Here is a 15,755-nt window from a genome sequence, read left to right on the forward strand (position 1 = left end):
TTTCATCAAAAGGTAGGACGGTTCCAGCAGATCTCTCGACGCTGCCTGGAAGAAACGCGTCTCTCTGAAACGGAACCATGTACCTACAGTTGATTCTCAGAGCCTCCTCGCATTGTAAGTCGACGTGTTTATGACTCCACAGCTTATGAGTGTCGTCGTTGGTTCCAAACTGTATCTGGTATCCCAATGTAACAAAAAAGGAGACTGGTTTCGCTTCTGTAAACCGTAAGTACGTGGAGGTCGACCAGCTTCCATCTGCTTCGACGTAAGGTATCTTCATGGACCCCTGAAACTCCCATAGAAGCGTCTCACCACTTCCATCTTTCAATCGAGCTGGTACGAATATCTTAGCACACGCAGCAGAGGAGCCTGTGGAAGGTGTTTTCGGCGAAAAGGCATCGTTGGAAGCGACCTCAGTCACGGACACTTGCAATTCTCCGGCGTCGATAGCATGCCCCCTGGACCTGATGTGTATTCTAACTAAAACCGTTTCCCCGAGTAAGCCTGTGCCTCCTGAGTCGATTTCTATATCAACCTTGGGTTCCACCTCTTCCACCTGTACAACCTTCTGTCCTAGAAAAGCCAAGTTCTTATCCTTCACGGGGTAACTCTCGAGCGCTGGCTCAAACTGCCAAAACGGATCCGGTTCTCTAGAAGCCGGGCTCTCCACTTGACAGCGAACGGTGGTGTTGCGTCCTAGTCGTGCAACAGCGAACAGACACTCTAGTTTCCCGCTTTTTACTGCAACAAGCAGAAAAACATCACAACCGATAATTTTTCGAGAGAGATATTGTACCTGCAATTATATCAACTTCCAGTCGTTTCCACTGATGCGGCATAAGTTTCAGATCGCAGCCCTGGTCCAGAGAATGCTTGAGAGCAAGATTACAAGCATTCTGGTTGAAGTGTATCTCCAAGTCACCAAGTTCCAACGGATGCGGTAAATGAGTGAGCAGGGAAACTGTCAAGCGTGTTGACATACCCGGTTTCACCGCCTGCTCGTGGAAGGCAACGCAAACTGATAAAACTCCCCTGAGAGGACTGACGAGGTCGATCTCCAAAGCAATTGGAGCTTCACCATCTGGCAGTGCATCAGTCCCTGTAATAGCCGCAATGACGTCTGTCAGTGCAGTACTTCTTCTCGCCACCTCTGACCAGCTTTCCTCCGGCAATGCCGCCAGCTCTAAACTGTACTCCAGAAACTCTTTAGAGAGTCCGAGATGTTTAGCCGTTTCACGCAGATATTCCAGGCTCGCGGCGAGAAGCTCAACCCATGCCTCCTTTCTGTACATTTCGGCGACGGTGTCGAATAGCCGTTTTGCATTCTCATGTTCGCCCGCATGAAAGTATTCGCGGCCCATTTGCGTTCCAAGATAGTAAATCATCCGGGTCGCTTGCGTGGCTTTGTACTGTTCGTGAGCCTTGGTCAACAAATTTATTGCAGCTCGCGAATGAGGAAATTGTCTTTCCGTCAGCATCGCATGTCTCATGTATTCGTCGGGTGTAGCACTGCAATGGCATATGTAAGAGCCTGAAACAAGAGCGACGCGAATAGTTACCTCTGTTCTTCTGACATTCTGCTTAGAACACGAGGACCTTGTCCGACGTAGAGGGGCGGACCAACTTCTTCTGGAGGACCAGCTAGAACGTCCACTGCATCTGGATTATCAAACGACTCGAAAGTTGCAAACGCTCTCTCAAAGGTTCGTCTTCGTCCAGCCATATACGAAGCAGCTATCTGCAACGTTCACTTTTTTTCAGACCACGATGAACGAGAAAACATGAAATACCTGGTAGTAAAAGCCCGGCTGTAATTCCCGCTCAGTTACACCCGATCCGGCCAGCACAGCGGTAGATGTTGGAGCTGTAGAACGGCCAGTCTTCAAAAGATCTCCGAAAACGTGGTGCTGCTGGCCGACCCATGCCCAGTGCATAAAAATGCCTTCTGGAGGTCCAGAAAGCTTCTTGAAACTAGCAATGTGATGCTTAAACCACTTCACGGCCTCAACTTCCTTCCCACTGTGGAGCAGTAAAGTTGAGACTTTGAAATGCAACTGCTCTGCCACGGCTTTCAGCTCAACAACTCGTTGAATACTCTGAGTTTCCGCAGGATTGCTGAAAACCTGTCAAGGGCGATTCGCAAAAATCAGAAAGGCGGGAAACTGTTGCGCACAAGCAGTCGACAGGCAAACATGAACTTAGATCGTGCACGGGGGCGACTGACAAAAGAAATCAACCTTAGATAGAAGAGAAGCACCTCCAGCAGAAGAGTGTACGCCGTTTCATAAAACCTGAGGGCAGTCACCCAATCTCTGCGAAACTCCGCGTAGTAACCCATCTGCATCACAGCGGAGTAATCAGAAGTTCAAAGCTTTGAAATGCTGGCAATACCTTAAAATTGAAACGAACAGCAATCTCGGTCGCAGTCCAGTTCTTTTTGTCAAGACGAGCTTTCACACGGCGCGACTGTTCTTTGTAATAAAGATTTGCAAGCTCCCCCAGAATACTCCCTAGCCTGCATCGTACACAGAAAACGATATTCACCAGCACAAAAAAACAAAAACGAACCTCGCGAGAGATCGTTTCAATTCAGTCGGATCGTGAGATATGAACGTCATACAACACTTGTTGTCAAGCTCTGCACGTTTTCGAAGAGCAGCCGTTCGATCATCGTTGATTTCACCTGAACAGAAGGATATGCAAGAAAAAATTCATTATAAGAGGGACAAATGTATAGAAATACCGTGAAGAGTTGGCTGGACGATCGCCACAACCAACTTCGTGTTCCTTCCGCGAATCACATTCCTAGTACACTCGTCTCAGTTAGAGTACAAACACGAAGAGGAAAAAGACTAACCTGACATTGTCTAGATGGCTACAAACTTCCATCCATTGCGCTGGATCCCCGTTAACTTGCTCTCGATCGAAGAGCACAGCCAACACGGCAGGAACTTTGGTTCGATGCTTGTGCATCCAATCGGCCTTGAGGACCCCCGCTGGAGCTGGAATCCTAGCCTCGAGCGGAGCTCCCTCCTTGCCTCCAATCACAGCCACCTTGGAGAAATCCGGAAGCGCCAGGGTGTTGATCGGCGGCTGCTCCGTGTGGAGCGACATCGAAATCTGCGGATGAAGCTCGGGCATTCCCACCAGCGCGGCGAGCGCAACGGGAGGAGTCCTCAGCTCCTCCGGGAGATCCTCCATCGCTGAGGAGAGATATTTCTAGCTGAATCGAGGAGGAAGACGCGAGATCTTGGATTACCTAGCTTCCTGGCGCTGGATCTCTCCGTGCGCGCTCCAATCGCCAAAAACCCTAGAGACTGGAGAAATTTTGCTAATGCCCAACATACATTTGTCTTTCGTGGATACTTTATACAAGTAGAGGAACTAGCCTACCTACAGGATCTAGCTACACGCGTCTTGTTCTTCCGGGCAGCGGCCACTACCCCGCCGCGATCCTCCACCAAAATACTCCCTCCAATCGCCCGAATTCCCAAATCCCACGCTCTCCACGAATCGTAGCTGCTCGTCGCCACCCTGGATCCTGCCGCTGCCAAAGAGATTGAGGCTCACAGGCCGCCCTCTTTCGGACGATCCCATCCTCCATAGCTTCCGGCTGGGCTGCTTCCTCAACCTCCTCGCGAATCTCTTGGCGAGCTTGGCGGGGATCTTGACGCACACGAATCCCGCCAGCGGGAGGATCGTGAGTGGGCAGCAGCAAAACGCCGCGCAAATCCCAGTGAGCCCGCCACAGCAGCTACAGCAAGCTTCCTTGCATGAAACTTGGTCCTCGCATTGTTCTTCTGGGCGGCCTACCTTCGATCTTGCCACTCTTGGTTCCATTTTTTTTCGCTCTTGCGAGACCTCGAATCTGATAACCATGCTCGAATTCCCGATGGATGGGAAAAAAATTCCAGCTTGAGACAAACCTATCTATCGGCAGCCTGTTCCACATGAAACAACCGATAGAAAACACCCACACAAAGAGAAAAAAACAGTTACCTCGAGGACAAACGGTTTGCGTCTTAGGTGGCAGTCGAACGTTGCAAGGTAAAACGGTAACAACCATTGCAGTAATTCTCTTCCTTTAAACCAAGGTTAGAATGATCACATCTCATCTCTCCTTTTCTTCCTTTATCATACCTTTACTTTCTCCGTATATATTTCCCAGCATCACATACATCGAGTGATTGCCACTCCCAGAGTCCACAGCCTTTCCAGCGATCTCTTGGGCTCTGTCAAACTCGCGATGAATTCTACAGCTACCTAGTAGCGTCATCCACCCCAGCGATTTTCTCGAGAATGGCATCATCGCAAAGAGCTCCTCGGCCTCTTCCAGGCGACCCAATCGACCCAAGATATCCATCAAACAGTGGTAGTGATCCACCATTGGCTTTGCGCCGTGGTCGCCCATCATTGACTTGAAGTAACGCAAGCCTTCCTTGTAGAAGCCCCTGTGGCTGCAGGCGGTCAAAACGCTCACGAACACTCCATCATCGGGCGTTTCGCCCTCGAGTAGCAGGAGCTGGAACACTTCAAACACCTCCAGCGTATGCCCTGTCAGGGCATACGAGTGGACCATCGCGGCCCATGCCACCACGTCGTGGTACGGCATACGCTCAAACATTACCCTGGCTCGCGAGATGTGGCCATGCCGTGCATACGCCTGGAACATAGCGGTCCACGAGACCTGGTCCCAGTACGGCAGCTGTTGGAACAGGCTCCATGCCTGGCGCAAATGCCCTTTCTGGGCATATCCAACGATCATCGTTGTCCACGACAGTAGATTCCTTTGTGGCATTTTGTCAAAGAACTCTTTAGCGTCGGATATGTTTCCATTGTCCACACACGCTTGAATCAACACCGTCCACGACACCACATTCCTGTCTGGCATCTGCCAAAAGAGATTCTTGGCATCTTCGAGATACCCTCCCTGAGTGTAAGCATTAAGCATGGCTGTCCACGCCACCACGTTTTTCTCAAAGGGCATTCGATCGAATACACTGCGTGCGCCCTCTATGTGGCCATTGATTGCGTAAGCGGAGATCATGGCCGTCCACGAGATCTCATCCTTGTCAGGCATCTCCTCGAATAATTTCTGGGATTTCTCCAAATGCCCGCATTGGGCATAAGCTAGAGCCATGGTTGTCCATGATACCTGGTTTTTCTTTCCCATTTTGTTAAAGATCCTCTTTGCAGATTCCAGATCCTTTTGTTCCGAGTATCCGGCGAGCAGCGAGTTCCAAGTTACCACGTTTGGAGAAGGCATCTCGTCAAATATACTCATAGCTTCCCGCATATCCCCAACTTGGGCATATGCCGCAATTATCGTATTCCAGGACACCGCACTCTTCTCGCGCATTCGATCGAACACATTTCTAGCTTGCTGAAGATGCCCGTTTTTAATGAGCGCGTTCATCATGATGTTTCCCGAGAACACATTCGGATGATCCATGTTTGTGTAAACATCCTTTGCATCTTCGAGGCTCCCACACTTGCCATACATTTCAATCAGAAGATTTGTGAGCAGCCTGTTCCGACCCAGCCCCTTCTCTTTGATCTCTACGTGGATGCGCTTGCTTTCAAGGAGATCCTTGGCATCTCCAGATTCTTTCATCCGCTTGGTGAAAAGATCCACAATTTGCTGCTTCTCGGCTGCTCGCTGCTCATCGGTTCTCCACGTCCAGATCCCACCAGCATCTTTGACACCATGACTTACCATCATGTCTTCTACGACATCGTTTTCTTTAGATGTTATATACAAAGTGATTGAGCGATCTTATTGTGTAAACGTTAGTTTCTTGGACAGCAACAATAAAGGAGTAGCACTGTGAGGCTGGATCTCCGCGAAGTTCTTGGCAGTGGCATTGGTAATCCCACTTTCAGGAGTGTCACAAGCTTCCAGCAAGCTCGTGTAACCCACACTATCGGGCTCGAAAGGCATGCTTGCCAAAAGCTCGGTAGCTTCCACAGATTTCCCATTGCGAGCGAGAAGATCCACGATGCAATGCCAGTGTTGGGCACTAGCATCAACGCCATAGTCCTGTTGCATTGAAACGAAGCACTTCATGGCTTTGTAGATAGATCCGCAAAGGCCCCACGCCACGAGAGCGCTCACAAACACGATGGAATCGAGCTCGATCCCTTCCACAATGGCATCAAACAACAGCGAGAGAGATTCCTTCGCATATCCACAGCAGACATAAGCTTGTATGATAGTCGTGCAGCTCACAAGGTTAGATCTTCGACCATCGCTCACATCAAACAAGCTCCGTGCCTTTGAAAGATGCCCAGTCTGGGCATAAGCAGCGATCATAGAGTTCCACGTAATCTCGTTCCTTTCGCACATTTGATCAAACACTTCTTTTGCTGCTTGGATATTCCCAAGCTGTGAATACGCCCATAGAAGGGCTGTGTCAGATACCACATTACAAAATGGAAGGCTCACTACAAGCGCTCGGAGACTCTCAGTATGCCCAGTGAGGGCATAAGCCATTGCTAGCCCGGTCCACATTTCCAGATTCCTTTCGGGCGTCCTATCAAACACATACTTGGCCTCCTCCACATACCCTGCCTGGGCATATGCCACAAGTAACACTGTCCACGTCACGATATTACGCTGGGGGATTTTCTTAAACATTTCTGACGCTTGATCCAAATCTCCACTCATTGCAACGGCTGAGATTATTGCATTCCAGGCAACAATGTTAGGCTCTGGAATATCCCTAAAAAATTCCCATGAACTCTCCAGAGATCCTGATTGGAAATAAGCCGTGATCATAGCACACCATGCCACGACGTTCCACTCCGGCATAGAATCAAACACGCGGCGAGCATCTCGTAGATGCCTACCATGGGTATATGCCGTAAGCATCGACGTCCATGACACAATATTCTTCTGCGTCATGCTGTCAAAGATTCGCTTTGCGTCGTCCAGATGCCCGGCCCCGGAATATGCCGCAATCATCGCATTCGAGGATACTAGATTCCTCTCGGGCATTGCCTCGTAGTAGCGGCGGGCGTGGCCTAGCAGTCCAATGGAGGTGTAAGCTGTGATTATCGTGTTCCAGGAGATCACGTCAGGGTATGGCACGGATTCGAAGGCCGCGGCAGCAAGATCGATGCGCCCTAGCTGCGCGATCGCGGCGACGAGGATGTTCCACGAGGCGGTGGTCTTGCGCGGCATCGCGTCGAAGATTTCGAGCACTTCTTGGAGCGATCCATTCTTGGCGCACAGATCGAGCATGATGTTCCAGGAGAGGGGATTAGGGCGTTGGATGGACGCGAAGACGCGGCGGGCGCCGGGCAGATCGCGGCACTGGCCGTGGATCTGGAGCAGGAGATTGGCGAGGTGTAGATTTCCGCCATAGCCGCAGTGGAGGATGTGGCGGCGCGCGAGATCGCAGCTCGCGGCATCGGTACACGATCGCACCAATCGGTCACAGGCCTCGAAATCGGTGAGCATCGCAATTCTCTCCACTGGATCGCGCAGATACCGCCAGGCGGCATTTCGAAATATGGCGGGAGATTCCCGGGGGATATTCTTAGGGCATCGCGCTTTTTTTGACTTGGAGATAGCGTGGCGCGAGGCGAGGCGATGGTCTGGGCTAGTCCATCAGAAGGTACATTGATGAGAAAGCGCTGGGGATGAAGTAGCAGTGGTGGAAGCGAGCGAGAATGGTTCTCAAGGACACAGTAGAGATCAAGCCGGGCTTTCTTTCCTACTTCCATGCCGATCTGATCGAGAGCCTCATGCAAGGACTTGGAAAGCAGGGCAAGAGCAAGAAGGACAAGGAAAAGAAGAATGCCGGTGGTGGTGGCGATCAGGCCTCGTCCAAGCGCAGCAAGGCTCTCCCATCTCTCAATCTCTCCAAGGTGAAGAAGGGGCTGGATAAAAAACACGGGTCTTCCCGGCGTGATACGTCGTCTTACAGTGGGAGGAGGGAGCATTCGCTCGCTTGTACCGCTTTGCAGCAGCGCAAGACCGACGCACAGCTTGAGAGCATGACGCTGAGGACGCCCAGGAAAATCGACATAGTGTTCGAGAATGACGTTACCAAGCGAAAGAAGAAGCAGGATAGCTATGCTGAGAGGCATCAGGAGAAGTTTCTTGGAGAACAGCTCAGGCCGTACCAACAGCAAATGATTCTTCAGGCATTGAACTATGCTCCGATAGTTCACGTCGATCGAAGGATTTTGGCTGAGGTTGACGACAGGAAGGTGGACGAGATTTTAAATCCGCCCGAGGCTTATGAAGAAGCGACATCCCCCGCCCAGGCAGCCGAGACGAAGGATATAGCCAGTGCTCGTGACCTGACAGTTCCATGCTTGCTAGCTTCAGAGGGTCAAGAGCAACAGCGTGACGCCACGCCGAGGAAACAGGCGCTTAAGTTTACGGAAACGAAGGATGCTGTGAAAAAAATGTCACACAAAAGCTCAAGGTAATGGTAGCAAGTAGAAAAAACATTTTCTAATGTCTTCGTTTTGCAGGGTTTCGGAGAAGGCGACAACAAAAGCTGCTCCAAAGCAATCGGTTTTGAAGCCTTTGAAACTTCCGGACGCAACCAAGAGTTCCGTTCCCATAGGTACTTTGCTTTCCCATTAGCTTCCAATATATCGCCCACGACATTGCTTTACAGGTTTTGGAGGTGAACCAGCAGAGTCTCCTCAAACTTCAAGGCCTTCCAAAGTTGTACACTTGATTATGTTCACTATCTTCTTACCAGTTTGCTCCTGCTCTGTCAGGTGGTTGTTGAGCCTACGCCAAGGATGGCACAAACGGATAGAAGCGCGTATGCCGATGTAGCCATCCCGCAAACTGTTGTGCAAACTCCATCGAAAGATTGGGAAACTTTTATGACTCCGGAAGGTAAAACTATCGTTTATTATTCAACATGGCTTAATTGTTTTGTGCGTTCAGCGGTTCTGAAACAGTATCCAAGCTCCCTGACGGACTTCGAAAAGCAGGAAATTTTGAAATATCCTGAAATTTACTATATCGGTTTACCACAGAAGAAGATTCAAGTTGTCGGAGGGCAGGGGCGATACAATTATGGTAAATTTGCTTGATTTGAAATACTCATGTTTTCATGCTCTTACAGGTTTTGATACTGAGAAGGGAGACTACAATGCCATCATGCAGGACCATATCGCTTACCGATATGAAATTCTTGGGAAGCTTGGCAGAGGCAGCTTTGGCCAGGTGTTGAAGTGCACAGATCACAAGTACAAAGTTCCGCGAGCCATTAAAATCATTCGCAACAAGAAGCAGTTCACCCAGCAGGCCTTCATTGAGATTAATCTGTTGGAGTTCCTGAGAAACAAGGTGAGATTAATTGTTTTAACATACAAGTCGGGATTTTTAAATCAGTGAAAGCGTAAAATACTTCCTTTGCTGGTTGAAAGGTCTTTGCAGGCTGCAGAAGAAGGAGTAGATTACAACATTGTGACGATCTACGAAAGCTTCGAATTTCGGGGGCATCTATGTCTGTCTTTTGCAGTGCATGACATCAGCCTGTTCGACATGCTCAAGAAGAACCATTTCGAAGGGTTCAACTTGAGCCTTGTCAAGTGCTTTGCCAGACAAGTACTTGTGTCGCTCCAGTTTTTGCACAGAGCGCGTATTATCCACGGCGATTTGAAGCCGGAGAACATACTACTTCAACAACCTGCTTCTCCGAAAATCAAGCTAATTGATTTTGGATCCAGTTGTTTCGAGCACGAACGAAGTAAGCTCCTGTTTTGCTACTACGTCTGATTTCTACTCTTGTTTTGTTTTTCTTTTTTGCAGTTTATACTTACATACAGAGTAGATTCTATCGCGCTCCGGAAGTCATCCTTGGTATCGACCAGACCCAGATTTTTGCAGTTTAAAACGCTGCTTACGGGAAATGTATGGTGATTCCAGGATTGCCGTATGACATGATGATTGACGTGTGGAGCTTCGCTTGCATTCTTGCCGAGTTGTTCACAGGTAAACCATTCAATTTCTCAAAATGTTTCAAATATCCACTCGACATGTATTCAGGATATCCTTTGTTTCCTGGGGAGGACGAAGTGGAACAGCTTGCTTACATGATGGAAGTTCTCGGGACCCCGCCGCTATCCCTCATCAGTCAAGCAAAACGCAAGAAGATGTTTTTCGGTAAAAGTAGTTCTTTTGTGTCTCTTGGCTTCTAGGAGTTCTATTTGCCTGCGTAGATTCCGACAACAAGCCGAGGATCGTTCCAAACTCATCCGGCACGAGGCACTTCCCAAGCACGAAAGATCTCAGGATGGTTGTCGGATGCAGTGACAAAAGCTTCGTAAACTTCTTGTCATGCTGCTTGAAGTGGGACAAAGAACAACGCATGACTCCTCAGCAGTTGCTAAAACACGAGTGGATCACACAGGTTCTACTTTTTCCTCGCGAGAGTTTTGGTTTGATTGGCTTCTACAGGTCCAGCCTCTCAACGAGGTCGTGAAATACGTTCGTCAAAGCTCTAGAAGAAGGTTCTCTTTTAAACTCGAGAAGTTCGATCCGTCTTTGTCATACGAATTTTTCTTCTTTCTTTTGTCTCAGGTCCTCGAAATCAACGAAGAAGCCATCAATGAAGCAAACGAAGCTGCAGATCCATTAGCGTGTAGGCTAGAATGTGTTTATCCAGTCCGACTAACTTAATCAGGGAGGCTTTAAAAGCTGCCCTGGGAATCGATCCGTTACCTTGTGGGGTACATACCGGAATATCCGTTGAAAGTTTTTACGATAGTGTGTTTGAAATTGTTTGGGTAGCGGCAAGGGTTTTTGCGCCCGGGGCGTGGGAGCTGCCATCGATCGGATCGAGGCGGCAATGCATTCCAGCGCGAGCGGATCCTGCGATGGTGTCCTAGCATCCGGCATTTCGGCGCGGGTAGCATGAATCAGTACCACATCTACGAAGCAATCGGCCGGGGCAAGCATTCGGTGAGTAGCCTCCTTGCCCGAGCTTTAGGGTTTCCAAGAATGCTGCTTCTTCTCACCGTGGGCGCCGCGATGGCAGACTGTGTACAAGGGCCGCAAGAAGAAGTCGATCGAGTACTACGCCATCAAGAGCGTGGAGAAGAGCCAGAAGAACAAAGTCCTCCAAGAAGTAAGTGGCCGTGTCTATAAAACGTGGGATTTGCACTGTATAGACTATAATAACCTTTGTGTGCCAGGTTCGAACGCTTCATTCCTTGGATCATCCAAACGTTTTGAAGTTCTATGCGTGGTAATGAGGTGCTCTTCCATTTTTCTTTCTGATCTAGTTTCGTTCTTCTCGTTCTGTCTCCTTTCCAGGTATGAGACTTCTGCTCACTTGTGGCTGGTTTTAGAGTATTGCGTTGGAGGCGATCTTTTGACGCTGCTCAAACAGGTGGGCATAGATTTGGCTTTTATGCATGGAAACGGAACGGTTCACAGTTTACCCAGCTCTATGATCTGTCTTGCAGGATACTAGACTGCCTGAAGAGTCGGTTCACGATTTTGCCCGTGATTTAGTGGAAGCGCTACAGTTAAGTTGTGCTTGTATATATTCTCCTTGACTAATACCTCCTTGTAGGTTTCTGCATTCAAAGGGAATAGTTTACTGTGACCTTAAGCCTTCGAACTTACTGCTTGATGAGAATGGCCGCATCAAGGTCAGACATACATGCATTTTGGTCGTTTGGGCACTTTTTGACTCTTCTTTTGCAGCTGTGCGATTTTGGTTTGGCTCGACGACTCGCTGACATTTCAAAGAACACTGTTCAACAGGTACTTTTCGTTGAACATTCTTGTTGATGTGAAACGCAATTCTTTTTATGTCAGCTGCCGCAAGCCAAGAGAGGCACACCATGTTACATGGCCCCAGAGCTTTTTCAGGGAGGTGTTCATTCTTTTTCATCTGATTTATGGGCTCTTGGCTGCGTCATGTACGAGTGTTATGCCGGAAAGCCGCCATTCGTTTCCACGAGCTTCACACAGTTGGTGGAGTCTATTCTCCATGACCCAGCCCCAGCGTTATCTGCGTCAACGAATAAGGACTTCGAGGATCTTCTGAGCCGGCTCCTTGTGAAAGATCCTGCGGAAAGAATGAAGTGGTCGGAGGTACGGGATCATTCGTTTTGGAGGAAAAAAATCAAGCCTTTGGTGTTACCGTCACAACCAGCTTTTCTGAAGTATCTGGATTCGAAAAAGACTTCAGAACCACAGGATATAACAGAAAAGTCACGGAATGGTGGATCGGGTCCAAAGCAGCAGCCGGCAACAATCAAGAAGCACGAGTACTTGCACAAGACAACAGACAAAGGGGAAACTATCGCCAATGGAAAAACGCCTCCAGGGAGACGTCCAGCATCTTCAGGGCCGTTGACGGAAGCTTCAGGACGAGCCAATGCTGTTGTCAACGTCTTAAGACTGTCGAAGATAGTGAAGACGAATTTGCAAAGAGAGGCCGAAGGGGATTCATACCGGCAGCAAAATGCTGGGGCAGCTACAAACGATTCAGATCTGACGCTGGAAAACCATGACCAGGAACTCGACTTTGCGGAGCGTCCGGACACCGATGGAGAAACCGAGGATGACGAAAGTGTCAGCGCTGCGGAAGCTACAACACATGACGAAAGCGTTCACGAAGATGGAGCGGATAGCAACGGCAAGGAGCTGGATTATGATAAAAACGTGGAAGAAGTTCGTTTGGAGGCTTTAAGAATGGAGGTTGCTGCTACGCCCCCTGGTGTTGGAATACCGAGGAAAGCTCAGAGGATTGCTGCTTTAACGGGAGAGAAGAAGAAACCGGCTGTCTCCAAAGCTGAGGATCATCCAAAGGCTTCAATCACGTTATCTCAGGCTCTCTGGCATCCGTCCGACCTTGCTGTGAGGCCAATTATGCAGAACCGCAAGGCTGACCAGGCAGCTGACGTCCGTTTCGATGGGAAAACGCTGCCAGTGGATTCGCTCTCGTCGTCAGAGTTTTTGAAGCTACAACCCGACGAACTGGAAGCGTTTGTGACTCGGATAATGAGCAGTATATGTGGGAATACATCTGTCAACGAGAAGATGAACACGCTCAAGTATCTGGAGACTATCTGTGTTAGCATGGATGCTGCGAACGTGTTTATCAACGGAGTTCTGATGCACTCACTTGTCAAGCTACTGCGAACAACGAAGCTACCGGCATTGCGAGTGCAACTTACGTCCGTTATTGGCCTTCTCGTTCGACATGCAACACTGATTGAAGACGACCTTGCGAGCTCAGGTATCATTGCGGTTCTAACGGAAACTTTAAGGGACAAGCAGGAAAAAGTGCGCCGTTGTGCCATGGCATCACTTGGCGAACTGTTATTCTATATTGCAACTCAAAACGGAGGGTCTCCAAGATCTGGGGCTGGTCACGACAACGTACCAAAGGAAGGAAGATCTTCTGTTTGGCAGGTTCGTCCTCTGAGCATTACATACGTTCAAGTTTTGATTTTCTGTTATTCTCCTATCAGGTTCCCAGTACGACGATAGCTCTTGTGGCATCTATTCTCCGGAAGGGCGAAGATGATGTCACTCAGCATTACGCTCTGAAAGCGATTGAGAACATTTCAAGTCAAGGAGGAGAGTGGGCGGCCCGTTTCACCACTCATGACGTGCTGGGGAATCTTTGCTATATAATGAAGACTTCATCCAAACAAGAAGTTGTTCGATCAACAGCAGGGTCTTGCTTGGTGCGGTTGGTCCGTTTCAGCCCTTCAAGCGTCGCTGTGGTTCTGGAAAAGGTGACCTTTAAAGAGCTGATCGCTGGTTTATGCAAAGGAGGTGCAAAGCTTCAGCAGGTCTACATCAACCTCCTGAACATTGCGCTAGTCGGATCTAGCGTGATGAACAATGCCAGCAGGCACTTGCAGGTGCTCTTCGACGAGAAGGCTCTGATTCCCAACATCATGGCCATCTTGGAACAGGGTCCGGAAGTTCTTCGCGGCAAGGCGTTCGTTTGCGCCGCTTTGCTGTGCAAGATCAACCGCAGGTGGATGCTGTCATTCTGCAACGCTAAAATTGTGCCAGCCGTGGAGAGACTGACGAAGGAAAAGGATGCTTATGTCCAACAGTGCGTTGACGCGCTCATACAGATCGTGGTCTCGCTAGTTCCGGGCATCCTTGACAGCATCGGTGCCGATTTCCAGCAGTCAGCAAACAGCAAGCGGCCAAGCTCGGCCACCACGACTCAGCATGCAACTCTGGGACGGAGTCAGCCTCGAGGCTCCATGCCGCTCTTCCCAGTCGTACTACATCTGTTTCGGAGCTTGACGTTTCGGGACAGGATTGTCAACGCGCAAGTCTTACAGCAGCTGGCCACCTTTCTGAAACGGATGGAAGCAGCAACGAGTCAGGTACTGATTGTGATTTGATTTTCTCGTTTACGTGGCTTTCTTCTGCACAGGGCCAGGATGACTTTCAAACGACACTGCTGCGAATAATAGAGTCAATATCACAGCAGCCGAGTATCCTCCTGGCGCACCAGGAGATCTTCATAACGCAAGTGCTTCCAAGCCTGGCAAATCTCTACAGGAGAAACACCTGCGGAGATACGCGATTCCTGTGCCTCAAGGTCTTCTGCGACATTCTTCTCGTCATCATGGACGACATGGCGGAGCAGTCGAGCGGCACGAGACAGGACCAGATGAGGCTGATCATCAAGCAGTATTTCCTGCCACTGTACCCCGTGCTGCTGGACGACGAAGACCCGATCCCGATGTACGCCCAGAAGCTGCTGGTGATGCTCCTGGACCTCAGATGCATCGACATCAACGACATTCTCCAGCTCAAGATCGTCTCCCAGTTTTTCGAGTTCCTCAAGGAGGACCTCGCCACCGTCAACCTCCACAACGTCCGGCTCTGCCTCTTCCTGGTATCGTCGCAGGAGGTGGAAACCGCAGTGATCTCCGAGCTGCATGTAGTGAGCAGGTTGGTCGCGCTCCTGGAGTTCGTTCACCTCAAGGGGATGCAGGACTTTCTGGATCCCACGCTATCCGTTTGCCGGCTGCTGCTCATCCGGAACGCGGGGAAGCTCAAGAGCAGTGGAAGCAGCGCCACCAACAACGGTTTCAAAGTGGAGGAGCTGCCTTCTCAGCTGGAAGACGTCGGGGGATTCAGCGCGCGAGCGGGGCTGTTCGTGGACCTGTGCGGCAATCCGGAGCCCCGGATCGCCGAGACCGCGTCCGAGTGCCTGATACTGGCGGTGAAGGCCGCGCCGGGGCTGGCGGCGCCGTCCGTCCTTTCCAGCCTCCAGGAGCTGGCCAAGGTGCTGGAGAGGTCCACCAGCGGAGGTCACGGCTCGGCGCTGCTGTCGCTGCTCCAGCGGCGGCTCCTCCAGGCGCTCACGCTGGCGTGCAAGGAGCAACGCCTGGGCGATTCCAGCGGCAGGAGGAGCGCGTCGGCGTGGCCGGCAGCGGCCGTCACGTCGCTGGAAAACGTGGTGCTGCGCCTCCGAAAGTCAAGCTTGCCGCAGGTGGCAGATGCTGCGGTGGACGCTGCGCTGGAGTTGCAGATCCTCCCGGGGAGATCGTGAAGGATAGGCTAGAGCAAGTCCAGCGAGACAAGCGAAAGTCTACGTACGCGTTGGTGCTCACTCCTTCTCGGCCACTGTTGTTGATATAGTTTGTGTACAGCCAAAAGGTGTCTCTACCTCTTCTGTCGTGTCGTATTCTTTCTTGCTCGTCTTTGTGGCCAGTGACCTTTCAATTAAATCAGGGGACACGCCATCGTACTTCACTGCAAAGGAAAATAAAATAAAATA

The 15,755-nt window shown here is 50.2% G+C and overlaps 4 protein-coding genes across 4 annotated transcripts in view; 1 reads left to right on the plus strand and 3 right to left on the minus strand.

The window, feature by feature from the left end:
• The window catches only part of LOC9654961 (trafficking protein particle complex subunit 11), a 4,609-nt gene extending 1,299 nt beyond the window's left edge, over positions 1–3,310 (minus strand). Inside the window, exons 1-10 of the mRNA XM_024688519.1 lie at positions 3,260–3,310; positions 2,858–3,203; positions 2,744–2,805; positions 2,569–2,683; positions 2,392–2,515; positions 2,258–2,338; positions 1,791–2,123; positions 1,560–1,738; positions 797–1,509; positions 3–741 (exon numbers count right to left, since the gene is read on the minus strand). Of these exons, the coding sequence (XP_024544287.1) occupies positions 3–741; positions 797–1,509; positions 1,560–1,738; positions 1,791–2,123; positions 2,258–2,338; positions 2,392–2,515; positions 2,569–2,683; positions 2,744–2,805; positions 2,858–3,201 (2,690 nt within the window). The 5' untranslated portion in view covers positions 3,202–3,203; positions 3,260–3,310. The remainder of the gene's footprint in view (positions 1–2; positions 742–796; positions 1,510–1,559; positions 1,739–1,790; positions 2,124–2,257; positions 2,339–2,391; positions 2,516–2,568; positions 2,684–2,743; positions 2,806–2,857; positions 3,204–3,259) is intronic.
• A 620-nt stretch (positions 3,311–3,930) lies between these two features.
• Positions 3,931–5,719, minus strand: LOC9651140 (pentatricopeptide repeat-containing protein At4g02750). Its single transcript, XM_024688520.1, has 2 exons — positions 4,141–5,719; positions 3,931–3,941 (listed from the first exon to the last, which is right to left on the minus strand). The coding sequence occupies exons 1-2, from the start codon at positions 5,717–5,719 to the stop codon at positions 3,931–3,933; spliced, it is 1,590 nt and encodes a 529-aa protein (XP_024544288.1).
• Positions 5,720–5,776: 57 nt separating this feature from the next.
• On the minus strand, positions 5,777–7,462 carry LOC112351169 (pentatricopeptide repeat-containing protein At4g02750-like). Its single transcript, XM_024688522.1, has one exon. The coding sequence runs from the start codon at positions 7,460–7,462 to the stop codon at positions 5,777–5,779; it is 1,686 nt and encodes a 561-aa protein (XP_024544290.1).
• A 98-nt stretch (positions 7,463–7,560) lies between these two features.
• Positions 7,561–15,621, plus strand: LOC9655037 (serine/threonine-protein kinase RUNKEL). Its single transcript, XM_024688523.1, has 23 exons — positions 7,561–8,438; positions 8,488–8,582; positions 8,637–8,686; positions 8,743–8,866; positions 8,918–9,052; positions 9,099–9,322; positions 9,413–9,725; positions 9,788–9,838; positions 9,905–9,970; positions 10,025–10,141; positions 10,198–10,388; positions 10,436–10,488; positions 10,559–10,613; positions 10,769–10,939; positions 11,016–11,105; positions 11,173–11,225; positions 11,294–11,369; positions 11,446–11,507; positions 11,556–11,634; positions 11,690–11,749; positions 11,804–13,408; positions 13,468–14,349; positions 14,400–15,621. Exons 1-23 carry the CDS (start codon positions 7,675–7,677, stop codon positions 15,525–15,527), a joined length of 6,444 nt encoding a protein of 2,147 aa, XP_024544291.1. The 5' UTR covers positions 7,561–7,674; the 3' UTR covers positions 15,528–15,621.
• Positions 15,622–15,755: the final 134 nt, after the last annotated feature.

The sequence above is a fragment of the Selaginella moellendorffii genome, unplaced genomic scaffold (genome assembly GCF_000143415.4).
Source record: "Selaginella moellendorffii unplaced genomic scaffold, v1.0 SELMOscaffold_58, whole genome shotgun sequence".
Classification (NCBI taxonomy): domain Eukaryota; kingdom Viridiplantae; phylum Streptophyta; class Lycopodiopsida; order Selaginellales; family Selaginellaceae; genus Selaginella; species Selaginella moellendorffii.